Here is a 27,688-nt window from a genome sequence, read left to right as displayed (position 1 = left end):
TCATGAAACGTCTGTGGTATACATGTAAGAAAAGAATAAAAATTCATGTTAAAATTTAAAATCATAGCATATCTTCACTAATTAATGACAAGCTATGTGGTTTTAATACAAAATAAACATTTATTTAAATAACACTGACACACGAGTAAGACGGTTAGATAAAATACTGTGTCTGACCCTCAGAACTCCACTGTGTAACAAGCATCAATGCATCAATGGGAGGCAACAATGTTAAATAAGTAAAGTGTCCAGTAACACTGGCACTGCCACCTTGTAAAGTTACTGTCAGAGACAAAATTTGGAAACTAAGAACATTTTAAAACAGCTTTGCCTCCTATTTACCATTAATCTCATAAAAATAGTTGAGTTTATTTTTTCATTTCTGAACAATGACTAATCTGAACACCTCTGATTGGCCATCACATTCATAAGCTCAACAGAAACGTGTTTGGTTATAATGCTCAACGCTGTAAAACCAAATCTGATGCGGTAGTCAGATCGAATGAACATTAAGTATTGTGGTTTCTTTAACCAATATTATCACTTAAACATATATTCTTCAAAACTTTCTGAGTTGATTTATTTTATTTAAATAAAGTTTATTCAAAATTCCAGATCATGAACCCTGAGGACAAACCCCATCTCTCTACTACTAACCCCATTACTTTAGAAATGTAGCAAATTACTTTTTTTTTCAGTTTTGTATTTTTAAGGTCTAAACTTACGTTTAACAGTTTTGAAAAGAGTATGTAAACATGCAAATTATCCTGTAGGTACATATAGTTTTGGCGGTGTTTGTGTCTAAATGAGAAAATAATTGATGTAATTTGAAAGATGTAGTTGTTTAATGCATTTTGTACAAAAGCAATGATAAATGATCAACAGTTTAGCCCATATTGACTACTGTTGTGATCACTGTGTGAAGAGTTTTGAAATAGTTCTTTAAGTATTGAGATGTGTCCTAGCAATTGTAAAAAACTGTAAATTGTAATATTTTGATCAAAAAATCTTCGCCTTGGTGTGCATAATATGTCTTACAAAAACAGAAAACCAAATCTTACCAACCCCAAACGTTTGACCAGTATATGATTTTATATTCCATTAATTTAATTTAAATTAGATTAGTAGATTACCTGACCAGTGTGTTCAGTCTCATCTTTGTTGATAAGATACATCAGGAAGAATCTGTTAAACAGGAATATTTGAATTTTTAGATGTATTGATTTGTTTATAAAGGAAGCATTCTAACAATTCAAATGTTGTCATCAGATGACATATTGTATGTTCATGTTAGTTGTCGTACATCACGTAGAGGTTTTACTCACAAATAGTTGGCCAGATTGTGCTCTTGTAAGGTGTGCGTCTCAAATCCATGCGGGATTCGGTCAAAGTAGTCATTCCCGATTCCACAGATGAAGCATTTTGTCTAGACCGTAGACAAAACATTAAAACAGGAACAAACGGCTCTTTTTAGACTTCACAGGAGGACGCGAGACAGCACTCACCTCCATGTCCTCTTTCACCTGCTCCTGCTGGTCTCTCAACTCGCCGAAGGCATCAATGATCAAACCTGGTTTGAAAAATGAAAGCACTCACTATTATGTTGGTGTTCTGAAGATACAAAATATTGAGTTTGAGGTTATGATCGGTTGGGTAGTGCTATTTAAGAGCAGCGTTAATATAAAGAGTTTAATAGAGCATGTAAATCAGTGCAGTGTAGCAGTACCCTGAATGATGGCCAGCAGAATGACGATGACAAAGAAGAAGAAGGTGATGTCAAACAGAATGCGGTAGAGCTCGTAAGGGTCGCCGGCCGGGTCCACGATTTCATCACCGATTCCACCGCCAGCTCTCACACCCACGTACATGTGAAACAGGTAGCACTGAGGATTCAAAGGATTTGTTTTAGTTTGTAATGATCTATCAAAGCAATTCGGGCATATATACACACGCTTCTGTATAGTTTGTAAGATGGGTTTTATTGCATTTAATAATTTATATGCATTTATTTGATCAAAACTACAGTAAAAACAGTAATATTGTTAAATATTATTACAATTTAAAAGCACTTTTCCAGTTGAATATATTTTGAAATGTAATTTATTCCTGTGATAGTAGCAAACCTGTATTTTCAGTATCATTACTCCAGCCTTGAGTGTCACATGAACCTTCAGAAATAATTCTAATATCCTAAACATTTCTTATCATGTTGAAAACAGTCGTGCTGCTTAATAATTGTCTAAACCGTGATAAGTTCTTTTTCTGGATTCCTTGATGAATAGAAAGTTGAAAAGAACAGTCTTTTGTGACATTATAGAGGTCTTTATTGCCTCATTTGCATGACTTATTTGATCAATTTAATGCATCCTTGCTGACTAAAAAAAACGCTAACTTTTAAGTGGTAGAGTATAATAATTAATTATAAAGTAAAAATCAAGCTTTAAAAAGCACTCTTAATAATATTTTCTTTTTAAAAAATGGGGAAATTGTTCCATTTATATTTGTTAATTGAATAGTAGGGAGCCCTTAAAAAGGACAAAAAATATTAAATAGGTAAGGATGATAAATTATGTCAATACTTTTGTGACTCACAAATCTTTTGTGTTCCCCCAAGAAACGTCAAGTTCGCTTGCAAAACTTGTTTTTTTGGAAGGCAAAGCAAAGTTTCTTGGGAGAACACAACAGATTTGCGAGAAAATGCTAATATTTTTGAAATATATATTTTTTCCTCCCATCTCAGATTTTTTTCCACCACCATGTTCCTTTAGGGGCTCCATAGAATAGTACTTTTGTGAAGAAAAAAAAAACGTAATGAAAACAAAGAGTTAATATCAAAAGCATTAGGTTACATTTGATGTTTATATATAAAAAAGTAATAATCCCTGACTGTAGATTTCTATAGCATTTCTGCATTCATGTCTGACACATTTTGTGTTTGTGCAATAACGTAACCGCACTAATAGCCATTATAAGTCCAAGATGACTTCCAGATCATATGTAAATTTCCTGCCGTTAATATATCAAAAATGTACTATTATTAGTAATATGCCTTGCTAAGGACTTCATTTGGACAACTGTAAAGGCAATTTTCTCAATATCCTATCCCTATAAACCATACATCAATGGAAATCTTATGTATTTGCTACATTTGCTTTCTGATGTGAAATCTCAAAGTATGGTCCAGGGTCAAATATAGAGTAACAAAACATACTAAATCCACATTCAAGCCCCGAGAACCTTCCAAAACGAAAACCTAAACTTACAGTCATCATATCATCACACTTCATGTCAGGCGCATCCTCATCCTCGCTTTTGTTGTAGAACTTGCGGAAGAAGTTAAAAGCCACTACAGTGTACAGGTAGACCACGACAGCCAGGAGGCCCACGGTCAACACCAGCTGTTTAAATGAAGAAGGTATTTTCATCAGATTTGAAGTATTTTGTGGTAAAGCTGAACTGCAGTCACCCCCTGCTGGATGACACTTGCCTGTTTGCCATTGTGAGTCACAGAAGAGAGGATGGTCCTCAAGGTCTTAAAGCCCATGGCAATGTCCAGCAAATGAGCGGCAAAGAAGAAGTTATTGTAATGTCCCAGAATCGACATGGTGGTGTACCAGATCAGGTAGAGGAAAGACTAGAGATAAAAGATAAAACGTTATTGGCCTGGAATAGGATAATCATCCTGACGTTCTCAAATCTGAACCGTACTCACGTTGTCCGTCATAACCACCCCCATTTTCCAGATGTGGTACTTGGTATCAATTGAGCTCAACCTGCAATTTAAACCAAAACATGGATGAATACTTTAATGCTCCTTAAAACCAAATGTTTTTGGGTCCTGTCAGCTCACCAGGACAGCAGGGAGGCTTCCTTCACCACAGCCTCTTCAGTGGGATCAAAGTCCAGAGCACTCTTATCCAGACCCAGGAGTTCAGCGATGCGCTCGGCCCCGTACAAGTCACCGTATTTATTGATGACCTAAAGAAGACAGTGGAAAGTGTGGAATACAAGCACCATAAATGAGTAACTTCACAAGACATCACAACTTCATTGTGATTCTGCTTACCTTTCTCTTAACAAATTTGTCCCAGTAATTGTTAGGGAAGGACCTGAAAGACAGGTAAGTTCGTTTTTAAGTACTCAAATCCAGTGGTAATAGTGTTAACAGATGCATGACAGTAAATAATGGATGCTCTGAAAAATTATAGCTTGAGTCATGAGTTTATTTTTTCACATTTGCCTTCACTGTTTCTTTTTAAATGGTTAGGAAGTGACAAATATATTTAAGTAACAAATCTCTTGTAGCCTCTCAATAAATATTAAATCTTAAAAGTACCATAATAATACTTTTAAAAGAAATTTAAAATGTTTTGCATCGTACTTTTGCTTGAAAATAAAATGTTTATTTCTGTTGATTAGCTTTTTTGTTCTGTGAAAATGTTTCGATATGCATATTTATTGTAAATTCTCAACTTTCAACGGTATTTCATGCCATTGTACATACACTACCATTCAAAAGTATAGGGTCAGTAAGATTTTTAAGTTTGAAAGAAATTAATACTATTAAACTGATCAAAAGTGACAGTAAATTATGTGGTGCTCATGCACACTGTGAATAGTGCTGACAACTGATATAGAAAAAAATTAAATTTTTTGAAACACTGACACTATAAAGTAAACATAATGTTAGGGCTGAATGAAAGGCCCTGTTTACACCTAGTATTAAGATGCGTTTTGGTCGATCGGATCACAGGTGGATGACGCTAAATACACTTCCAGAGGTAGTCGAAAACGCATTCGACCGGATTGCTTTCATAGTGTAAATGCTTATGTGGTCAAATGCGTTCGAATACCCACAAAAGACCGTCTCTCCATCCACTGAACTAATGCGTAAACATTATCAGAAACACGCGATCCAGACAGGATTTAAACTTTGTGCTTGGTAAGTTTTTTTTGTCTTCAAATCAAACGTAGGTCTCCTGCAGACAATGTTCTCCCGTCATTCCTGATTTCTAACCAAGCGGCAACCTCCCGCAGTTTCTCTTGAAGCCAATACGCAAGTGATTAAACTGCTCCAGAAGGGAGCAGAATCTCATTGAGCCCCATGTTAAAATGCCCAACTTTACAGCAGAAAAAAACATGTTAACAGCCTGGTACAAATTGTGGTTTTAGTCTATACGGCTAATTTTGCCCTTCATGACAACTGTGAGGGGGTGAATTTTTTTACGACTCATTCATTTACATTATATAAAGCCTTGAAGTTCTGCATAATTAAGGGCGTGGTCACTTTGAGTGACAGGTGGATAGCCATTTATCTGCTGTCTGTTAGTCATCGCGTCACCTCAGCTCCACCCAGGTCCCGCCTCTTTGCCCATTTTCTATTATCCGGGAGTGACGCGCTGCCAAGATGCCAATGGCCAGCTCGTCCCTACCTTACACTTCAAAACGGCTCTTCAGAATCCTATGGGTGACGTCATGGACACTACGTCCATATTTTTTAAAAGTCTGTTTCTAACATTCACTCACAGTGTTCGGCGTGGTCTTGTGATTATCAGAGCAGAAACAAAAGCTGCTGCTCTCATGTGTTTTTCCGTCATCTCCAGGCACGTTTGCTTGACCAAAATACATCTTAATACCAAGTGTAAACAGGGCCAAAGAGAATGTCAAAAGTGTTTCTTACGGAGTTGCAATGACCAAACGATCCCACTGTCCTTTAATGTCATCATCAGACGGCTGCTCGGTAATATACAAACCATCAAACTCAAGCTTCCTAGCAATCTCCTTCTCCCGCTTGAACACGACTAAAGGAACCTACAGTGAGGAGAAAACAAGGTTACATGGAAACTGTTGTGCAGCATCTGGCTTTGAGCGTACTCTTAATCTTGAAAAATATAACCAAACTAGAAGAATCGAGATAAACCTTAAGGCAGTAATATCCAAAGACACAGAGCAAGGAGATGACTGTGTGCAGTATAGCCAAGAAAGTCAACGTGGGAGCCATGTAGCCAGTGTTCTCCTGAAGAATGAAGTATTCCATTCCTCCTCTGTAATCTTCATCATCCTCCTCATCTTCTCCACCCCAGGATCCCTCCTCCTCTTCCTCGTCTTCGAATTCTCCAGTCACCTTTAGAGAGTGAATATTCAAACGTGTTCATTCAAAATGTTTTTATACTATAAATGTCTACTTCATATTTTTAAGCACAATTAAAGTTAATAGAAAATGTATTTGCAAGACACCTTGTAGAAGAGCAGGATGAAGTTGATGGCGAAGGCCACAAACAGAGCCAGAAAACGAAGGTTGTAGAAATTACGAGCCAGGTAGTTCTAACAGAGAAATAGTAAACTTCAATTTTTCATGTTTGCCACTTAAACATTTCCTGCAGGACAATGAAGTTTAAAGTCCCTGTAAAGGCAATTCTGAGATTTTTTTTTAAACACATTATAAATGTTAGAAATGTATAGCTGAAACAAATTACAAAGACTGTGAACTATGTAGTACTGAATTCAGAAGTTAGACCGTTAAACAATTTTTCACCGTTGCTGTGTTCAGGATTTTCTGGGCGGGGCTAAAACGGTGGCTCGATGACGCACTGGAGCCACTGAGCCTGGCTCCTCCCCTAACACGATCATAACTAGAGCACATTCGCATCAGTTTGCCCACTCGATCGCGAGTTACTGTCAGTACTGTTAGTTACTATAGTCTACAACTTACAAAACAGCATACAAAACAAACACGATGATCAAGAAGAGGTGGATTAATTTTGTGAACAGCCACCTTGATGGAGAGCTGAGGATACCCACCGACGCCTGCCTCCGAGTCTGCAGGATCGTTTTACAAACTTTCACCGGAGACAACTGGGATTCACTGATAATCCGCTGCAGAACCGGCTATCCCCCGCCCCAGCCTTAGTCCTCCCGTCCCGCCAACATCTGGTGCGTCGTGATCATAGACGGTCGTGATCAGTAAGTGTTGTCTTGTGTGCAACTGCAGCTTTCCCGCGAGTGGGCGTGGTTTCGGCGCCGACAGCGGACACACCCCCAGCGTTTGAGAGCAGAGAATGCTGCTCATTTTTTCAAGTTTTTGATAAGCTATTTTATGTACTTGGTGGATTTTTTAATGATTAAAATTTGTCTGGGTGGGTAATAACACATTTATCTGTAGTGTGAGAAACTCAGAACACATGTTTAGTTTTGACTTTACAGGGACTTTAAGTAAAAATGTGGAAGGAGCTTTTTCTTACTAGCATTTTGGTTTTGTAGACTTCAAGCACTACAAAGAAGCTGGCCATGAATGCTGGACTTGCATCTTTTGATGAGCCACGTTTGGCTTTTGGAGCTGGTTTTGCTGCTGCTGGTTCCTCAGGCTTTTCCTCTTTAGCCTTGTCTTCTTTCTCCTGATTCTCGGTGCTAAAAACATTGCCATGTCAGAACATTTTGACAAAGAAATGATAAGACCATATCTTATTACAACAGTCAACTTACTCAGCTTTTTCTGGCTCAGATTCTGGCTTCTCTGCTGCTACTTTCTGTGTAATAAAAAACAATATACATTGGCAAATCTACAAATTGCATGAAACACTGCAGGGTCTCATGTTTGATTAAAATCCTAAAATAATAGACCTAAGTCTGGGACGCACCATATTTATGTTTAACAGGAATCAAATCAAGTCTGTTCAGATGACTGAAATCTTTCCAAACATCTTTCACTAGACAAAAAACTGTTTTGAAAGTAGTGAAAATTGCATGTGATCTAGAAACTTAAATGCCATTGTAAAGACTGGAAGTCTATCCCACACAGCCTCATTTTCAATTGCGTGAAATTCAATACGGTGTCTACCCTGACTAATAAGATACAGAGATACAGTTTGTCTATAAGATACAAACCTGGCTTTTCTTCTTCTCAGTAGGGGCACTAGCTTCACTCAGAACTTCACAGACATCACCCAGACCGGGTTCTGCTCCATGCTTGCCTTCTTTCTTTACAGCAGGATTAAGCAGATCCATGACCACATCCGGCTCCATCTTCTCAGCTCCAGCACCGGTCATCTGCACCATATCTGCCGACACCACCAACTCACTGCTCTCAGTTTTTTCTGCTTCCAGTACATCGCCATGGATCCCAAACTGTGTTGGATCAGGCATATTACCCAAAATATCTGTCACTTTTATGTTTTTAGCTCCCTCAACAAGACCCCCTCCAAACATGGAGGACCAAATAATATGAAAGAACCCAAAGATAATGCCGAAAATGCCTTTGAAGAACCCGGTGAAGAGCATCCAGAAGAAGGAGAAGAACCCTGTGATCATTTCTCTGATGGTCAGCTTCCTGAATTTCTTAAACTGCTTCCTCATACTCTTAAACGTCAGCATTTGACGGAAATTTGACATGCTCTTCTTCACAGAGGCGCAGGCTGCCGTGAAGGCAGAGGCGGATTCAAGAGATGCGTCTTCATCCTCAGACAAGCCATCAAGCAGACTATGCAACTCTTCATCTTCATCCTCCTCAGGTCGTTCTGCGGCATCTGACTCTGAGATCTGAGAGGCCAACTGCATCTCAAAGATGGTGTCCTCACAGAAATTTACAAATAACTCCATCTTCTCACTCTCACCGCCTTCGTTGACCACATCGAAGATGAACTGCCTTTTGGACTCTTTGACTTGAGGCTTCTCCCACTGGGTTCTGCTAGACTCGCTGATCTCAAAGTAAACCCGCTCGATCCTCTTGGCACCCCCCATGATCTCAATACGGCCCAGGTATGGTTCAAAGTAATTGACCACGCTCTCAGCCAGGTCTAAGAAGGTGGACAGGCGCGAGTCATGAGGCATATGTTCTGATAGGTTAGTGAGAAGCACGACCACATTGAAGCCAATGTCCTTGGCTGGTTCGTGGAAGCGTTCCACAAACTCCTCATAGTTGAACATGTCATTTTCATCTGCCTCTACGCAGGAGAGAAGAAACTCGATCTCAGACTGCGTGTATTGCTTCTGGCTGTCCATAGACTTATGGAACTCCTTCTTGGATATAACACCTTTGCAATCTGGGTCATACTCCTTGAAGTTATCAGATGTAGTGAGGTCCTTCAGTTTGAGGAACATGTCGAAAAACTTGAGGATCATTTCCACATTGCTGGAGGACTCCACTAAAGTGTCGACCATCTGCTTACCGATAGTTCCATTCACCACATTACCTGTAACATACAGTTGACGCATTAACCATTACTAGCCTCTCACTAGCTCCATTGTAATGTTTGAAAGGCTAATACACTCTCACCCTCTAGAAGAGATAACATCATGACCACCATATCCTTCTGCAAATCCATCAGTTCCTTCAATAACTCAATTTGACTAGAATCCTGAAACAAATGGACAATATTCAGTTTTGAGAGGCATCCTCTTTGGTAAAAGCTAGACATTAACAGTGCACTGACTGGGGTACCTGTGACAGTTTCATTTGCATGTTGGCGAAAACATGCAGGAACCCAACCACTGCATCCCACAACCTGCTGTGTGCCAAACTCTGCTGATTCCCGATACAAGGGCCCTAAAAAGAGGAAATACAGTATTATGTAGACATCCATTGAAATCTAACATGTGCTGGTGCTCTGGTGTAGAACATATGCATTACCTGAATGTACTCAGTGAGTGAGTTAAAGATTTGTTTGGCTACTGCCAAAGCTTTGGAGAAGTTAAGTTGCCCAGCCTCATCCATGACATCTTTCCCAGAGTAATACCAGTAGAAATCGCTTATGGATTCCTGGTGGTGAAAACAAGCACAACCAATACCACTGACTGAAGTTGAGTAGATTCATGAGGATTCAGAGCGATGGTGTTCTCATATACAACACATCTACATATGTATTTAGTTTGTGTTACTTGTAGGCGTAATAGGTAGTCCACAGTGCTAATGATGATGTTGACTGTAGTAGTGTTTCCAGTCTGGGTCCGCAAAAAGTTTTGAAAATCTGTTGAGGGAATATAAATGGAAACAAGAAAATGGTAAAGAATAGGCAGACCCAGAATGGGTCATGGAGTTGTGCTTATTTCCAACAATTGCTGCAAATTAAACATATTACTATTATTATTAAAAATAATAATTAATACAAATATAATTATAAGTAGCATTAAATTGAGAAAAAGATAAACTTTTTTTTTTTAGTCTTACCATTATTGTGGCCCTCACATAGAAGTTGCAAAAACCTGAATAGATCCTTTGTAAAGTCATCATTTTGTAGTACTTTGGAACCTTAAAACATGACAGAGAAATGAAATAATTTCTGGGCCATATGTTTAAAGCAAAACTAAATGACAAATTTACATCAGTCTCAAGCAAGCAGGTGACTAGCACATATTTTGGGAGCTTGCTTCACTTAGGATGTGGAGCTTTAGATTGCAGGCTCGCAACTGCATCCCAAGAGCTGACTGGAAAAAGAAAAGCTTGTCGATTAATACACAGAAATGGCGGACATTTCAAGAAGCTGGGTTAGCGGGGTAACTTTCACAAGGATGGTGTACAGTATATGCTGGAGATACAAACAGATTATACTTCAACGACAACAATAGTGTCATATTTTGTAGATTTTAATTATCATATACTGCACACATACAGAGGAGATCCTGTTATGTTCTCCACAATGTCATACTTGTGAAAGTTAGTCATGTGAAGAACCAGCTTTGTGAAATAGCCCCAGATTCATAGCATGGCAAAGCTCTTTGCTCATTTTGTAGCTGTGGTCTAATCTTTAGCTGAGTGTACACCTTTTTTTTTTTTTTTTTTTTACATGTATTAATCTTTTTTCAACAAATTATGAGTACAGATGATTCATAATGTTCACATGGAAGACAAATGTCCCCGTTGAGTGAACTGCTTTAGTAAAGGGAGTTAAATAAATGAGCCTGCCTTTGGTTTTAGTTCTATCTTAATTCTGTGTCAGCATGCATTAGTCTCTACAAGCCAGCACTGTAGAGTAGTGCATTCATATCACTAGTAGCAGGGGAGGAAAAGAGTTATGCGAAATGTAGACATGCCAGGGAACAGCATTAAGAAATGAGTAGCTAAACTTTATTTACCCCGCTCTCTCATGTTGACTGCAATCCAGTATAAAATGATGGAAAACAAACAAAGAGAGCAGACATAAGCAAATGGAGAGAGAGACTGAATTTCAGAAAGAAAAAGGAAGAGTCATTGAACTTTTAGTGAGAGGATGGACGTGCAGTTACAGATGTAGACAGAGACAGACTTCAGGCATGTTTCACTGAATGTAAGACCTTGTTTTTCATTAGATGCAATCCATAACAATGAAACAATGACACATACAGTATATTATTCACTGGGATTGGACAAGGCGTTATTTGTTTAGTTGTGAGTACACAAAGTCATTCTGTAAAATCATTAGTTAAAGAAGGTGTTAGTATTATTTCCAGCGCAGTGATTTCGATCATGTTCTATATCATACTTGACATCTGATGCCTTTCATATGATATCCGATGCCAAAGGCAGCAATATGGCTCATAAAATAAAGCCTTTAAAAACTCATAAAGCCTTTCAAGAATATGTCTAGGAATAGAGGAATATGTTGTATAAAATACTTTTTCATTACAGTAATGACGAAAATATTTAAAATGTAACTTATTATTATATCATGGAAATGTAATCTTATTTTAATTTTAAAAAATGGATGAGATGATTCTCATTATTTATATTAATTATAATCTAATGAGAAAAAAATATTGAGAATAATAAAATGTGCAAACATCTGGACGGATTACAGTATGGGGGATAATTGTCACAAAAATAATATCACAATGCAAATAACAAAATAAATGTTTCATTTAAGCAGTGTTGACATTTCTTTATTTTTTGTGCACAGCATCATCACACCACTGTGGTTCTTCATTTCACCTTTGAAGATGAAGCCCTTTAATTACCGAATAATAAAACATTTAATGTTAATGGCATCCCATAGACATTTGACATTGCATGAGAAGAATACTGCAACTTTCACTGTTGCAGTGAATCCATGTACACACATTAGCAATGCACTTCATAAAGCTATCAGGGTTTGCCATCTATTTGCCAGCTAGCCAAAGGAATGACCAGAACTGGTACCACTTTCAATCCTGTACAGTACTAAGGGAAATATACTTTGCACATACATAAACACAAAACTCTGTTTTGTAGCATAATGGAAGGAAAGTTTTATGCGGATGTTGTAATCAAATACATTAACTAATTACTCATGGTATTCATTAAAAAATTGCTGATAGAGAAGAATAAAGCTTATTGTCTTACTTGACCCCTCTTCAGTCACCATTCCAAGACTCTCTGCCTTATTTTGCCTTTCAAATGCATTCAAATCCAGCACACTGCCAGAGAGAAACAGTTCAAATGAATAAATCACAGTAGGGTACAATGGGTAAGCAGTGCAGGTCTGTGTTCACACCCACCTGCAAGACATCATTAGTCCAGACAAACTTTTAAAGAAGCCAGCATCTCGCTTTTCCTTCAAATAATCCAGCATTTTCTAAAGAATTATAAATTAAAAGAATTTACTTAGTTCAGGAACCTCTGTGGGACAAAAATAACATGATCTGCCCAGTCAAGCTTTTTACCTGCTGGACAAGAACGTTGCCTCCATTTAGGATAGAAATACCCAGTTTAAGGGTGCCAGTCACCATAGGACCAAGTCGGCCTGCAATCAAACAGATGCTGCTATAGAAGATCAAATGGATTAAGACTTTGAGAGTTAAGAAATTAATTTTTTTGGAATTAATTGGAATTAAGAAATTAAAGCGGAATTAAGAAATTAAGAAGTGTACCTTTACTGGCACTGATCATCTGTAGCACCATTTCAGCAGCCCCACGGGCATGAAGTCTGGCCTGTTGGTACAAAATCTTCTGCTTCTCCATTTCTTTTTCCTGTGAGACAAGACAAAAGCATTAAAACTAAAGCTATAATATATTGCTTGCTTACAGCCCGTGAAAATCATATGAATACTTTTTACTCCCAATCTTTTTATTGGTGTTTTGTGTGACAATACAGAATGGTACATTGATGACAAGCTAAACAGTAAACCATTGTTTATTATTAATCCCTTCCATGATCCCTTCCAACTCAAATGGACAAGCAACAAGCAAACAAAGAGAAAAGGTAAAATATAATATTAAAAAAAGAAAGAAAAAAAAGTTCTGTCTAATAGCTGACAAATATTATTCGTTGTCAGTAAGCAAGGTAGGCCTTTAATTTAGATGAAAAGTTTCTGAGAGCTTTTTTAAGTGCGTCAAATACGCTGAGCCAAAAAGTTTCCAACTTCCAACACATTCAAAACATACGCAGGTGAAAGTTTGCAACGGTTGCAAGCGGCGCGTCTGTCTGCGAAAAATTTGGCCAATTGGACATTGGTTAAGTGTGTTTTGAATAGTATTTTACACTGTAGTAAACCATGCCTGGCACATATGGAAGAGGAGTGTACCTGTTCATATGCATCATTTTTCAATTCAGGAATTGAATACCTCAAATGTTTTTTCTTTTCCCTCCTCTTCCTCTTCTTCATTCTCGGCACAGCTCTGTATATTAAAATATTGATTGATTCAATATTGACACTTTAAAACAATTACAATATAATTTAGAAGGATTATTTTGGATTAAATATAACACTGACTTTTGCCATCATGTCAGCATATGCAATATAGAGAGGATCCTCTTCTAGGAAACTACAAAAACACAAGCACAGTGAGAAAATCAGTTGTTTATCCATTATTGAATGAACAGGTATTTACTCATACAATCTTTATAGCACATATATGAAAGCATCACCTTCTCTCCGTCAGAGCATTGTGACTGAAATGAAGGATGAGCTGATGAAGAGGATCTGGGTGAACTTCAGCTTCCTCTTCCTCTTCTTCCTCAACCACATTCATATGAGTCTTCTGCAGGAAGAGCCAATAAAGTTATAAAGACTGCACTTCCCACAATCTGTTGTTCACCAGCTTTCTCTCTAACTCTGTTTAACCCAACACAAGAAAATGTGCACATTTTTTGCTATAATCAGAGGTCTCCTTTAATAAACCTTGGATTCTTTGACAACTGTCATATATATTTTTATAAGCATACCCACCAGTCAAAGTCAAAATAAACCAAATGACAATGCACTAACACATCGATCAACCTCTCGTTCAAAACATGCCCAACTGCTCAATTACCAGTGTTATGCTAAATTCAGAATTTAAGAATTAGCCCCCTTTTAATTAATGAGTGTGAATTTGAGTTCAATAGGCCCAAGAGATGACTCATTGGAATTGGAAATTAGAATTACAATAAAAGGAAATTATTGAATTGCAATACAAAGAAATTCAACATAGTCACACAGCATAGGTATTTCATGTGTCCAACACAACAACAAAATGTGCAGATCACTTCATAGTGTCGGACATTCTGACCAGGTAAATCATAGCAGTCCGTCAAATAAAGTATATATTAAATACATTAAAGTCATTATTATCTAATGTTTCTGGAAATATCTCATGTTGCGTGTGACAACATGCTTATGGATAATTCATACTAAAAAAGGAAATGTATAAATACTACTATGAATTTCTATGAATGAATTCAAATGCTATTTCCTTCAAATTAGATTATAATTACTTTCTTGTTTAACTTTTTTAATTTAGGAGCTAAATTCTCAATTCTCAATGGTGCACAACCCTGAACAAGTAATTCTACAGTGTTACAAATCAAACCATTACATCACATACATCAAAAAACCTCACACTACAGAAAATCTGTTCTCCTCACTATAAGAATAAACATGAAATAAACACACGTGACACTTTATGCAAATTAGTTTCATTCCAGTCATTTTCAGCATTATGACTCCAATACTTTGCTTCTTGATCTTGTGACAAGGGGCTTAAATTTAAATTAGACATGCAGATATTTTACATAAAGACACACTTAAATGTAACCGAGATCAGTGTGTCTCTGTTCAGGTCCAGTGGAGCCACTTTAAATCAACATTTTAAAACTTCAAAGAAAGAAACTACTGCTATGTAACTGCTTGGATCAGATGTGCTTCACAACTAGGTTAAATTTGTTGGATCCTGGACGTCCACTGGGCCTCAGCTGAGAAACACGTCGGATGACATAGTGGTCTGAGCATGGTCAATGGGGTCTGATTGGATGCTCCAGAATTACACAAGGACCAATGACCAGCTCAGGATAAACATGCAAATTCACATGGAGACACAGCAATGAAAATGGCTTTGCAGTGTATGTTAAGTGTTACATACTGATGTATATTAACTTGTTTCATTATAAAATAAATATTAAATATTACTAAAAGGGTGTCTTCACAAGATTTTAACAACGAGTGCCCAATTATTAATGTTTATCATTAATAATAATAATAGTAAAAATGTATTCTGTTAAATATTTAATTACTGCTAAAAATATTTCCAGGTCATTAATGATTAAATATATTCTTATTTAAGACGCACAAATCAGGTGGGTCGATTTGGAGCGCAGATTAAACTTTAGCTGAGACATGATCTCTAAATGAGGTAAACATGCCACCGACTCTCACAACAGAGACTTACGAAAAAGAAAGACGACACCCAAAGAACAAAGCAGAGCGTCGCGGGGAACGTCCGCCCGTCTTACCACGGCTGCGCTGAAACGGACTGCTTTTCTAGTGAGATGGCGGGGACTGAGGCTCAGCCGAAAATCATGCATGCCTTGGCTGCTGTGCCTCGGTCTGTAGTTTGTCACGTAACCAGCAGAGCTGAACACAGGCCAGGATGAGTACATGAGGCGGGCAGAGACGTGCTCCCGCGCCTGAGCAGGCACGGTGCTGGCCACAGAGCATTCGGCCGCCGAGAAGGCACCAGCGGGCACACACAGCACACGGGGCAGTGCTGATGCCAGCCCGGTACTTACTGCCAGGTCCTGCACTAGCTTCTCCTCAAAGGAGTACTCCTCTGTCTCTATCCAAAGTCTCTGATAGCCACTGAGGAAGAGGTTAATTGAGCGATGCCTGAGGAGTGGGGGGGAGAGGGAGGTTAAGAGGAAGATGAGGGAAGGAGGTGCATTCTGTGGTGTGAGAGGAAGATGTACAGTCCATGGCCTGATCTGACTGGTCACCTTAATGAGGACATCCATGAAAGCACGGCTACCATCTAAATGATCAATCATTGCATGAAGACTTATCACAAAGAACTCTTCAGGTGAACAACCTTCCACCCACCCTGAAACTGCCTGTCACTACATACAGTTAAGAGACCCGTTGGAAACGGAAGGTGACCATTCAGAGTGGCGGCGCTAACTGTATGCTTGTGCTCAGCCCTTAGCTTGGAGAATGGAAGAGGAGGAGGAGGAGGAGGTTGGGATCATGAGTTCTCTTAGTCTCACATTACCGTTAGCATGGAGAACAGACGGTCAAAGCTGGAGGTATGGTACACCTTTTCCAGCCAAACGTACCGATAGCCATTCAGGAAGTAATTATTATTTTTGTATCTGAAGTGTGTTATGGAGACAATAGAAAGGGACAGGTTTTAGGCTGAGGAAGAAAGGAACATGGAAAAAACACCAATAAAAACACATTTAAACAGAATGACACTAGAGCAGGGGTCTCTAACCTTATTTAATTTGAGAGCTACTTTTAAAAAATTAAAGTGACTGAGCACTACTCATTGTATACAATAATTAAATCTCTTAAATAAGGTAACAAAACTCTCAAATTACTAATCCAAACTGATATAGGGCCTACACCTGAATGAGTATATTTGTATACATGTCACCCTTTAATGTCAGAGAAAAGAACAGAATCAGAGAAAACAGTTCTTTAACCCCTAGAGGTCAAAGATCACGCCAGCGTGACCACCTACATTTTTTTCTTATCAGTGCCAAAAAGCCTTAAATAACTCTTAGGCAAGTGTTCTACATCATTATAATCTGTTAAGTTTCTACTTTTATTTGTGTCCACTCACAATAAAAACAATATGTTGTGCTTTTTGCAAAATAAAGAAAACATACATGATGCGCGAGCTGCAGCCTCCCTGTCAGTGAAGTCCAATCTGATAGTCTTCAGAAAATGAATTGAAACTTAGTGAATACTTGTCACACAAACATGAGACATATCTCTAAAGAAACGTTGAAATGTCAGGTTTTAAATAATGTAAAACAAATATTATCTGTTTATGTAATCTGTTTGAAAAGAGAGAGATGTCAGTTGTTCGCCAGCTTCATTATTTGCTAATGCGCCCACGTTCTTTTGAGATTCAAATACTGATGTAGGGCCGGGCGGTATATCGAGTTTGTACAATATATCGATATATTTTTTAGATGCAATACGGAATGAGGCAATACCGTTTATATCGATATACAGTAGATTGACACGAGCCATCTGAAAAATAGCGGAGTACGCAGAGTGAGCTGATGCAGGGAAAGTGCATGATACAACTTGTCCTAAACATGACACGTGCTCTACATTAAGGGCTCCAAAATCACTGGTAAGATATAGTTAACACGTATAGTTTAAAGCAGCTTGCCCTGTCAGATGCTCTGAGAGATAACGTTAGGCTACTTGTGCTGACAGACAGATAAATACTTGCGCTGTTTAATGCGTTTGAAATGTGATGCTTTCCTCAGTGCATAACTTACATTTCACAGGTATTTTCTCCATCTGTAAATGTTAGAAAGTCATGCAAAATATGTCCATTTCGCTGTCAGGAGAGGACGAGCCTTCTGCATGTGAACCTGCACAAAATGAAACCTGTGATGCATGCTGCGCCTGCATGAGACTGTTGCTAACTTTGCTTAATTCCGAACAATATTTGGCACATTTTTCAGATCGCCATAGTCAAATATGGTTTTAATGCTAATTAAAATATCAAACGGTAATATTTATTCTGAATTTTAAAGGAGCAACTTGGGTGGAAAAGCCAAGAGGCTCTAGTTACTGTATAACAAGCCTTTACTGTTGCTAACGCTGAAAATTAGGCACACACATTTGAAAAAGAAAACTCACTCTCCCATTCCTCTTTTCCGCTTTTTTCCCTTTTCTTTGCTTGAATGCTGTCTTTACTCATCCTGATGCAAACAAAGTTTTACTGCCTTGTGACGTGCTTGATTGAAACTTTGACGTCCCAATAGTTTTTTTTCCCCTACTGTTGGTTGTTATTCTGTTATATTGTAAATAGATCTACATGTTCATAACTAAATAAAAAAAATAACAACCCCACGGCCAATTTGTCAAATAATAAATACATGATTTGCATTGCAGGGGATGGAACCATGGACTGTAAAAAAAGATGGACAGCGCATATCCGCTTCCTTTGACTGTAGAAAAATAAACAAAAATATCCCAGTGAAGGTTGTTGCCAATTACACCATTCGAAGTCTGCGCAGAAGTGATCCTGAGCTGGAGCTGCGGTATCAATCTCCCGCCCACACACCCGCTCCCGAAGACTTTATTGCAAGCACAGCTGTCAATCGTAATGTTACACCCAGTTTTTATAGCATCAAATAGCTAACTAAAATGGATGAAAAATACGCCTTGGCAAGCTACCTCCAATCAGGCCACGAGCTACTGGTAGCTCGCGGGCGACGTGTTGGAGACCCCTGCACTAGAGGAAGTACAGAATGCATTCAGATGCATTTGGAAGGAAGGAATAGCTATCAAGGAACCTTTCAGAAGTATCTAATGTCCATTGAATCAGAACATGTCAATGCTGAATGCTGTGAATGTGTATTGCAAAATTGGAATTTTAATACAAAGGCTTCCAAGAACATACCTTGGCAAGTTGTAGAGTGGTGCCATTCGAAAACAGGCCACCACGGCACGCTTTCGTTGCTTTGACAGCAGCTTCTGAAACACCATCTTCTTGTTCCTAAGTGGCAGCTCAACCTGAGAATGAAATAAATGTTTAATATAAATTAAATGTTTTATTTCCTTTTCAAGTCAAGTCTACTTGCTGTTGAAGACAAAACAGGCTCACTAAATAAGATCAATATTTGTGGATAAATTACAATTTGGGGTTAAAACGTATAAATATACTGTTCATAGTTAGTATCTAATAAAATTAGGGTTGTTGATTTAAAAAGTGTAATCACACATTTTCAAATACATTTTCACATTAAATCTCCAAATTAATGTAGAAACAACATGACAGTATTTTATATTTATATTTAAGTAGGCCTACTATGAATGACGGCCAAATTATCATATTAGGTTTTTTTTTACTGTCATATTACTATCATATTAGTTTATTTAAAAAGTGAAAAAAGTTATGCTATTTTAATTATTTCTAATTAACATATGTCTGGTTTCACAGACAAGGGTTAAAACTAAAATGCATGTTGGAGCGGTTTTCCTAAGGCATGTTTATAAAAGCAACTTAAATGTCCTAATTTAACTAAGGCCTAATCCTGGCTTAATCTAAGACTTGTCTGTAAAACCAGGCCATAATGTGTTAAACAGCAAATATTAATTGCAGAAATTAATGTTTTATTCTTACCAGACCTACTTAAAATGTTAAAATGTAGTAGCATAGACATGTTTTTTTATTGTTAGTTCATGATAACTAATGCATGCAAGTAATGTTAACAAATTGAACCTGTTAAGCATTAAGTGTTACCAAATAAACAAGGTTTCTGACCTTGGCAGATGAGGAATGGCATTATATGAGCACAGGTGGATTTCATTTGTATGCCTATTGTACCTGATCAAGGTGATAGACAGCAGCGGAGATGGCCTGAACTCTCTCCACATTTTGCTCTTGATCTGGAGGTCCCTCACTCTTCACCACAACATCTTTATAGAGGTTCAGCTGCCACTGCACTGCTGGATCTGCCGACTGCGATGAAACAAGAAACACCAATAAGCCAATGTCAACGTTTCAGCATCTAATCGTGTATGTTAGACTGCTTCTCCAGACCTTCTCCTGAAGATGGAAGTTCTTCCTCAGGTAATCTTTAACCTCATCATCTGTGTCTTTCTGTTGAAGGGAGACATTGTTAGAAGCTTGTTGGAGATCACTTATAGAGCATAATTAGACATACACTCACCAGACTGTAACGGATCTTGGCGAGGGAAATGAGCTCCTGGTCTCCAGGAGTGCACATGTTCAGGCCAATGGGCAGCATCTTCTTGTGAGCTGCTACAATAAGGGAAGTCTGGATAGAGTACAACTCTCCTCTTCTTTTTTTTCCTCTTCTCTCTTGGTCCTGACCTCCAGACTAGTTTTACAAAGCAATATATCTTAAACACATGGCTCTATAGCTCTTATAATAGCTTTATGTTTTCATGAATATGTTTACTGGGTAATCAGCACAGAGCATTTGAGTCCAATTTATTATAGCTGACAATTACTTTATAAACACACTTACCTTTGACATCTTCGTCTTGCTGTCTCCAGTAAGGAATGCCAGGTTGTTAATTTCATTTTGCACCACAAAATTTTGCTCTTCCCTTTTAAAATTCTTTGAACAAAGAGCAGAAACAACTTTTGGAAATCTTGAAAAATTTGCAAGTCCTTGAAATTATTCTTTGGCGCCATACAGAGAACTTACAGGAGATTTACACCAAAGGATGAAAATCTCTGACACCATTTTGAAAAGTTCATTTGAATCTGAATCTGGTTCCTTCAGCCATTTGGATCTAGATTGTCAAAAGAGAGATGGTCATTGTTTTGGAAAGCTGATATAAATATAATCAATAAAAATACTCCAAAAAGAAAAAAAAGATTGTTTTCATTATTGTTAATTGAAAAGGTTTAAAAGCTCCATCTCAGGTCATGGTATACTGTAAATACCTGTTGTTGTCCACATAACGAATGAGCATTGGATAGAAGGCATAGAGATCCCTGCATAGAACAGCAAACTCATCCAGAATCTGCAGTTCAGCTTCCTGAGTGTCTGTCCTGGTTTCAGCCCTCAGCAGCTCCTCCTCAGTCACTATCTTCACTGTCTTCTTCTTCAGTTTCTCAAGCGTTGGCAGGAAGTGTGCTCTCAGGAGATCTGCGCTAGCCTTGCTAATGATTGGCTGGGTGAATACTACATAGGAGGGAGTTTACAGATATTTGAGAATTGCCCTGATATTTTGCAATCATGCTAAATCAAAGCAGGCGAAACATATTTTCCAATTCAAGTTCACCCTCACCTGCAAGTCTTTTCATCCAGGGGGCGTTATCAATGCCAAGGTTATTATTGAGAATCTTGAGGATATTGCCCAGGATGAGGCTGAGGTGCTCAGATGTGACAGTTGTGCAGCAATTGGCATCAACTGGGGAGTTATCTGGACCTTTTGCCCACCAGTAAGACAGGTAGTTACACAACATGGGCAGGATGACCTCGATGACCTGTGGCATCTCTGTATAGCGTGCACCGGATTCAGAAATGTCACCAATGTCCTTCATCAGGCCGTCTAAATGAGGCATCTCAGGACACATCTCATCCACAGTGTCTGGCATGCTCAAAACTGTAAAACATTCAGTATTAGGGCTGGGAATTTTACAAATCATGTTTTTACTTAAGAAAAATAAATATGCCACTGTCATCAAAAGACCAATTTGCCTATTATGATTGGCTGCAAATGAACCATATTTTAATTGTATGGGTTCTTACTGAATTCCAAATGATTTAAGATCTCAGATCCTGCCAAATATACTCACTAGCTCGTTCTCTTGGTGTCTTGGTGTTGAAGACAGATTGGGGATTGTACATATTTAGGTGGGGTTCCAGGAAAGCAACAGGCATGGCTCCAACCAGAGTAGATAAACATTCACCCAGAGAGGGCAGCTGTCTGTAAAAACCCAACATAGTGGTCTCAGTTTCAAGAAGAAATGGATAGTTCCCTCAGAAAATGTTTTTCCCTCAGAAATAAAGTTTTTTGTACTTTTCCACATAGATGTTCTTGCCAGTGCCCAAAGAGTATAGGCTGGTCAGGATGCGGTAGCAGGACAGCTGAATGTCATCCACTGAAACATACAAGGATACAAGGATTACTGATCCGCCCGCATTGACACTATATGCAAACTGAACTCAGCTGGAGCCGAAACAAATTCTGTTGCATTATATTCCTGTTACCACTGTAAAGGTGCTTTGAAACAATCTCCATTGTAAAAAGCGCTATATAAATAAAGGTGACTTGACTTGACAAGGGCAAATATTTTGAAGAATACAATAATTTTAAAGTATCATGAAACCCCCCAGTTTTAGCCTGGTCATTCACACCTCAGAGAAAATGGGCATGAAAAGCTGTGGAAAAGTGGGAGTGTAGAGGGGGGGAAGGGGGGAGACAACAACCAATAAAACACAGACCTACAACATGCTCATTATTCAGACACATGAATATTAAAATATGATCACGGGGAGAGAGAGAAAAAACAGAGTTGATGCATTTTAAAAATCTAACCCAATATAACATCAAACTGCCAAAATGAGGGAGAAACGCGAAAGAACATTTAAAATGTCTAGAGTATATGAAATATGTTATAAATAACTTTAAATAACTTGAAACGCACTCGCTCCGGTCTGTATCTGATCTGTATGATCCACGTAGGAAGTGTTCGCTCTCATGCTCGCGCCGCGTGTTGTTTGAATTCTTCGCTGTAATGCGATCTCAGATCACATGAGAAATACAGTGCAGTGACTGGGTTAAAAGAGCTCATTCTTATGAATAAATGCACCCCTGAAGGCATGCTTCTACCTCATATTCTGTGACGTTGCTTCAACTTTGCTTTTCAAACCGGAAGAACGAAAATGCTCAGAAAAAATAACCAATTTCCACTTATTGGTCAAATTAATGAGTGCTTTTAGTGTTGTCATTGATGTGCAGACTGTACATATCGGTTCACATCTCATAAAATGTGTTTTGGGGTTTCATGACTCTTTAAAAGCAAAGATGTGGCATGCTGATCCATTTTTTTGGCTACACTGGTTGCACTGTACGTTTTTGATTCACTGAAAAGAACCAATTCATGAGAACTAACATCATAGCTCACTCACATAGCAGCTCTGTTCCGAACTGGTGTTGGGTGATATGCTGAAAGAGAACCGTCAGGATGGGCAGCAGGGCCACTGAGGTGTAGCTGATGATCTGGCTAACGCCCTTCATCTGAGTGCGTGACTGACCCAACTTCCCCAGCTTCAAGTTCTCCAGAGTCTTTTCCAGGTCTTCCGCTGCATTCTCGAAGAACGTCCTGACACCAGCCTTCACCAGCTCTGAGCCAGACTTCATCACAGTCCTACGGTAAGAACAGAATCAGATCAAAACTGAGCAAACAATTGACTGATTTGTGTTGCTCTGAGATTTTGCTCACTACCTTAAGTCCAGTGACCGTGACAGGATGTGTAAGCAGCTCACCATGGTGGTGGAGTCACTTCCTGAAAGAACAAATAGTCTTAAATCAGTGACATGAGGTATACCAGGCAAAAGGAAGCTAATTGTTTTAAAGAATTTGAATGCACGGTGATGTCTTACCAAAGAGTGAAATTCTATGTCTGACAAGGGCTGCCAGCTTACAGAAAAGACTAAGGAAGAATGAGTCAAGTTAGTATGACTGTACATTAAACAATCCAAATATGCGCTCTTCCTGGCAATGCAACAAACAAAACAAAACAAAAAAACACAAAAAACGTATGCCAAATGAGTAGAGTGTGAGAATCCTCAGTATTAATGAAACACTCAGATGATATAATGGAGCTACTGAATTTACATTGTGTGCAACCATTTGACACTGCGCTGTCCCATAATGCCACAGGAGCTGATGAGCCTTCAGATTTAAACATTTTAAGTATAAAAAGAGAAGTCCATTCTTTACTGAATTCAGTATATACAGTGAAATAATGGGAATTATACTCTATCCTGTATAGATTTGTACATTTTTATGTTTATACTATTATGAATTGAACTTTAACTAATTATCTATTTTTATAGAACTTTTTCAGGACAAACATTTATGATAAACATTTATAATGATATGGATTAATATTGTCTCATTCTAAATAACAGAATGTGGCTTTGTTGTAACAGCAGCACCTGGTGATCATCTCCTTCTCTTTGTTGGATGAGTAGCCACTGCTGCTAAGGTTGATGTTAGGGGATGACAGGAAGTACATGCAGTGGTTCTTGAAGTACTGGTCTATGAGGGGCAGCAGAACCTGTGTTTTAACAGATCAAGAGAAAAACCTTGTAAACACTGGCCTTTAACTCCCATAAAATATGAAGTTTCAAGACTTTTCTGCATATGGTAAAATAGTGTCTGCTTGAAAACTGAATGCTACCTTAGCAAAAAACTTGATCTCTTGATCATGGGGAGATTTGTCGGTCTTCCCACTGGAAGCCATAGCCTCTGAAAATGTTATACAAAGAAAACAACTGATTAACTTTATATGTTTGTAAATATATACATTTTTAATTGTTGTTTATATTCACTATCTTTGCTCACCAAGATGGGCGATAAACTCCTGCGCAGAATCAACATAACTCAAGAGCCTCTTGAGGAACTTATAGGCAATCCTTTTTTCTATAGAAGAGGAATCTTGCTCCATGTCCTTCAGACCTCTGCATACAGAAAAAAAACTTCCTGTAATACAGTGCTTCAAGACCCAGAGTGTAAATCAAGTGGTGACCCAACATGGTACTAAAACTGTTTGTTATACAAACACATAAAAAATTTCCATTAAATATATAAAAATATACATTATTAGTATTATTATTATTATTATTATTATCATCATCTGAATACCTCAAATCTCTGTTTACTTTAAGTTTCACTTGGATTACTTGTCATGTTTTGTATAGTACCAATCAAATGCTTGGGTTCGTTTTTGAAAGAATTCTCTAATGCTTACCAAGGCTTCATTTATTAGATAAAAAATATAGGAAAAATACAGCCATTACTCCAGTCTTCAGTGTTACATGATACTTCATAAATCATTTTAATGTGCTGATTTGGTGCTCAAAATTTTATTATTTTATCAACAATGTTGAAAACAGATGTGCTGCTTAATATTTTTGTGAAAAGCTTGATTTTCTTTGATGAATAGAAAGTCTAAAAGAACCGCATTTATTTGAAACAGAAATATGTAGAAACATTATTAATATATAAATGCATCCCTGCCTAATAAAAGTAACATTTATTTAATTATTCATTTTTTTCTGATTATACAAGACAAAATGTGTTAGTACACTAACCTGCTGATGGCATATCCGTTGACCTGCAGGAATTTAAAGTGCTCCTGGGCCTTCTCTCTGTCTCTGTACTTCTCCTTTGCCGTCAGCGTGTCGTATGGTACCAACAATGGATGACTTCCTCCTCCTTTCGATGACAACACACAATGAGTCAATGCACCTGGGACTGCTTAGACAGGATTGAGCCAAACAGACTTTTTCCAGGAGAAAAGTATCACCTTTACTGTCAAGTTCCTTTTTCTTCTTCTTTGCCCAAATGTTGTGGTAATTTTCTGCAACTGTTTCAACCATTGCCTGTTGAAATGATTACAGGTTTAATAAACAATGTATGAGATACACATTGTTTCTAAAAATTCGATTCACACTTGCCTGTAGTTCTCTTGATAGAATAACATTTTCTAAATCTTGTGGGGCTGGATTAAACTCAGCCTGTAAAGTGAAGAAGAGGCAACTCAATACCCGAAATGCATTGATTTGTTGATAGACACTATAAAGCAACAGACACTATAAAGCAACAAACGCCGCCCTCCGTTACCTGTGAGGACTCCGATGTCTTGCGCTGTTTTTCTGTTTCCCTTTGCTGGAACATGGCCTCTCCTTCTCTGGTCCTCTCAATGCTCCATCCCATTGCCAACATGCTCTTTAGAGTCTCTTTCACAGGGTAGCGATAAGTCTCCCTTTCCTATACAGAGTGACGGATTTGAGTAGATTAAACGTTGCATTTATGTTAAAGACAAAAGTCAATACAGAAGAATGTGACTGTTTTTATGTGTACCTTTTCACTTAGTGCTTTGTATGGTTTCAGAAGCGGATGAGTTTTAGCTTTGTCATCTAATTTATCTCCCGCTGACCAGCCAAGAGCGATCTATCACCATACAAGACAAAAACAAGCAGTCATCCTTTGTCTAATTCAACAGAAGAAGAGCTCTAGTGACACAATAGAACGCGCAAGATTAATGAGATGGGTTTTATCATTGTCCAACCTTCTCAGAGGACCATTTCTCATGAGTATGCTCAGCGAACTTGCTTGCAATGTAATCTAGTTTTTCAGGCAGTGAGATGCTGAAAGACAAAACAGTATGTAGTGAAGTCCACAGAAAGTTCAAATGAAAGGATGCGATTTTCAGTGTTTCAATGGTTACTTACTTAGCAGTGTTAATAGGCTGGGGGTTGAAGTTGCCTTGCCCATCCACAGAGGCTTGCTTAACTAATGTGGAATCTGGGCTGGAGTCCACGTAGTCAGGTGGTATTGCACCGGCTATGGCACTCAGACACGGCATGGCCATTTTGAAAAGCTCTGCATCATATTTCTGCAAGACAGAAGGTTTGATAATATATTTGTGAAATAACTTTTAATTACATTTATAGTAGGGGCTATAAATGTAGTGTTTTTATTTAACGTTATTAATTATATACAAATAATGTGTTAACTTATTAAATTAAATTATATTAAATTAACATAATTATTTATACTTCCTTAAATCACACATAAATTCTATAGTAAGGAATTTTCCTATTATTCCTACCAAAATGTAGGTGCATTTTTATGAGCTGAATCATATTAAAATTAACACAGCTTTAAAAAAAAAAAACTAAAACAACTTAATGTGAAACAGTGAGATGACCCCAGAAGTATACCAGTAACTTGACCAACAACTAAAAATGATTGCAGACTTCCAAATCAATATGTATAGTGTCTATTCAATGCATTTTTTATGTCATAATAATTCATAATAATTTGTATAAGTCATTACTATGAATAAATTGTTTATTTGATTGACAGCCCAGATTTACACTTAAGTGCTGTATGTTTTGTACCTTTTGAGATAGAGCGTCAAAAAATCCCCAGAAGAGTTTCTTGGTGAGGTGGAGTTCCTCCTCTGATGCAATTCCATAGCTACCCAGGCCCGTTGGCAGACAGTAGTACTTCCAATTCTGCTCATAGTGATTCGTCAGAAGCTGCAAGGATAAACAGATATGTGGATTAGACTGTCAACATTCAGGATACTTTAAATTATATTCATGTATTGTCTTGGGTAAAAAAAGGGTTGATTTTATATTTGGATTTGGATTTGTTGATTTTATATTGGATTTGATTTAGGGAATTGTATTGGTTCACAGTTACTAAATAATTCAAAGGTGTGTGGTCTGCCAAGCCCTTTTCTGATATGCCCTGTGGTAGGGGGGGTCGTGATGGGGTGAGACAGCTGCCAGCAGAGAGACAAGGTGCTGAAATTGTGAGGAGAATATGACCTGCTTACACCTGCCTATCAAAGGCCCACGAGTAGGAGGATCTGTGGTGATTCATATTGACAGTTGCATCAGGTAATGTTTAATCCAGATGCTCTGCGTGTATGCAGGGTGTGTAAAGCTGTCAAAACGCAGAAGTTATAACTGTGAGTCGGGTGACCTCACTGTAATGAGGGGGAACTTTTCACAAAGGATGAAGTGTGCCCCGTTATCAAGTAATGCAACTAATGCAATTAGCATGGAACACATC

General features: G+C 38.0%; 1 protein-coding gene across 2 annotated transcripts in view; it reads right to left on the bottom strand.

Moving 5' to 3' along the window:
• The window catches only part of ryr3 (ryanodine receptor 3), a 182,059-nt gene that overhangs the window by 6,639 nt on the left and 147,732 nt on the right, over positions 1–27,688 (bottom strand). Inside the window, exons 50-102 of one of the 2 annotated variants that reach the window (XM_079831520.1) lie at positions 27,007–27,147; positions 26,335–26,498; positions 26,172–26,250; positions 25,964–26,053; positions 25,724–25,870; positions 25,558–25,617; positions 25,407–25,482; positions 25,192–25,315; positions 24,443–24,558; positions 24,279–24,346; positions 24,034–24,155; positions 23,476–23,525; positions 23,318–23,378; positions 23,001–23,239; positions 21,889–21,970; positions 21,665–21,795; positions 21,154–21,471; positions 20,807–21,047; positions 20,565–20,652; positions 20,382–20,474; positions 20,061–20,231; positions 19,931–19,990; positions 19,715–19,849; positions 18,788–18,900; positions 15,933–16,029; positions 13,815–13,927; positions 13,660–13,711; positions 13,511–13,564; positions 12,817–12,916; positions 12,610–12,689; positions 12,445–12,521; positions 12,290–12,363; positions 11,068–11,085; positions 10,163–10,243; positions 9,874–9,962; positions 9,626–9,754; positions 9,437–9,541; positions 9,272–9,353; positions 7,885–9,188; positions 7,483–7,526; positions 7,242–7,407; positions 6,238–6,324; positions 5,921–6,124; positions 5,681–5,811; positions 4,067–4,109; positions 3,851–3,978; positions 3,713–3,773; positions 3,488–3,634; positions 3,264–3,398; positions 1,727–1,883; positions 1,506–1,570; positions 1,326–1,426; positions 1,134–1,185 (exon numbers count right to left, since the gene is read on the bottom strand). In XM_079831520.1, the coding sequence (XP_079687646.1) occupies positions 1,134–1,185; positions 1,326–1,426; positions 1,506–1,570; positions 1,727–1,883; positions 3,264–3,398; positions 3,488–3,634; positions 3,713–3,773; positions 3,851–3,978; positions 4,067–4,109; positions 5,681–5,811; positions 5,921–6,124; positions 6,238–6,324; positions 7,242–7,407; positions 7,483–7,526; positions 7,885–9,188; positions 9,272–9,353; positions 9,437–9,541; positions 9,626–9,754; positions 9,874–9,962; positions 10,163–10,243; positions 11,068–11,085; positions 12,290–12,363; positions 12,445–12,521; positions 12,610–12,689; positions 12,817–12,916; positions 13,511–13,564; positions 13,660–13,711; positions 13,815–13,927; positions 15,933–16,029; positions 18,788–18,900; positions 19,715–19,849; positions 19,931–19,990; positions 20,061–20,231; positions 20,382–20,474; positions 20,565–20,652; positions 20,807–21,047; positions 21,154–21,471; positions 21,665–21,795; positions 21,889–21,970; positions 23,001–23,239; positions 23,318–23,378; positions 23,476–23,525; positions 24,034–24,155; positions 24,279–24,346; positions 24,443–24,558; positions 25,192–25,315; positions 25,407–25,482; positions 25,558–25,617; positions 25,724–25,870; positions 25,964–26,053; positions 26,172–26,250; positions 26,335–26,498; positions 27,007–27,147 (6,945 nt within the window). The remainder of the gene's footprint in view (positions 1–1,133; positions 1,186–1,325; positions 1,427–1,505; positions 1,571–1,726; positions 1,884–3,263; positions 3,399–3,487; positions 3,635–3,712; positions 3,774–3,850; positions 3,979–4,066; positions 4,110–5,680; positions 5,812–5,920; positions 6,125–6,237; positions 6,325–7,241; positions 7,408–7,482; positions 7,527–7,884; positions 9,189–9,271; positions 9,354–9,436; positions 9,542–9,625; positions 9,755–9,873; positions 9,963–10,162; positions 10,244–11,067; positions 11,086–12,289; positions 12,364–12,444; positions 12,522–12,609; positions 12,690–12,816; positions 12,917–13,510; positions 13,565–13,659; positions 13,712–13,814; positions 13,928–15,932; positions 16,030–18,787; positions 18,901–19,714; positions 19,850–19,930; positions 19,991–20,060; positions 20,232–20,381; positions 20,475–20,564; positions 20,653–20,806; positions 21,048–21,153; positions 21,472–21,664; positions 21,796–21,888; positions 21,971–23,000; positions 23,240–23,317; positions 23,379–23,475; positions 23,526–24,033; positions 24,156–24,278; positions 24,347–24,442; positions 24,559–25,191; positions 25,316–25,406; positions 25,483–25,557; positions 25,618–25,723; positions 25,871–25,963; positions 26,054–26,171; positions 26,251–26,334; positions 26,499–27,006; positions 27,148–27,688) is intronic. The other variant, XM_079831521.1, reaches the window with a different exon arrangement.

Source organism: Gobio gobio (assembly GCF_949357685.1).
Source record: "Gobio gobio genome assembly, chromosome: 12".
Lineage (NCBI taxonomy): Eukaryota > Metazoa > Chordata > Actinopteri > Cypriniformes > Gobionidae > Gobio > Gobio gobio.
Note: the sequence above shows the minus strand (reverse complement) of the source record. Positions and strands in the feature narration are given on the sequence as shown.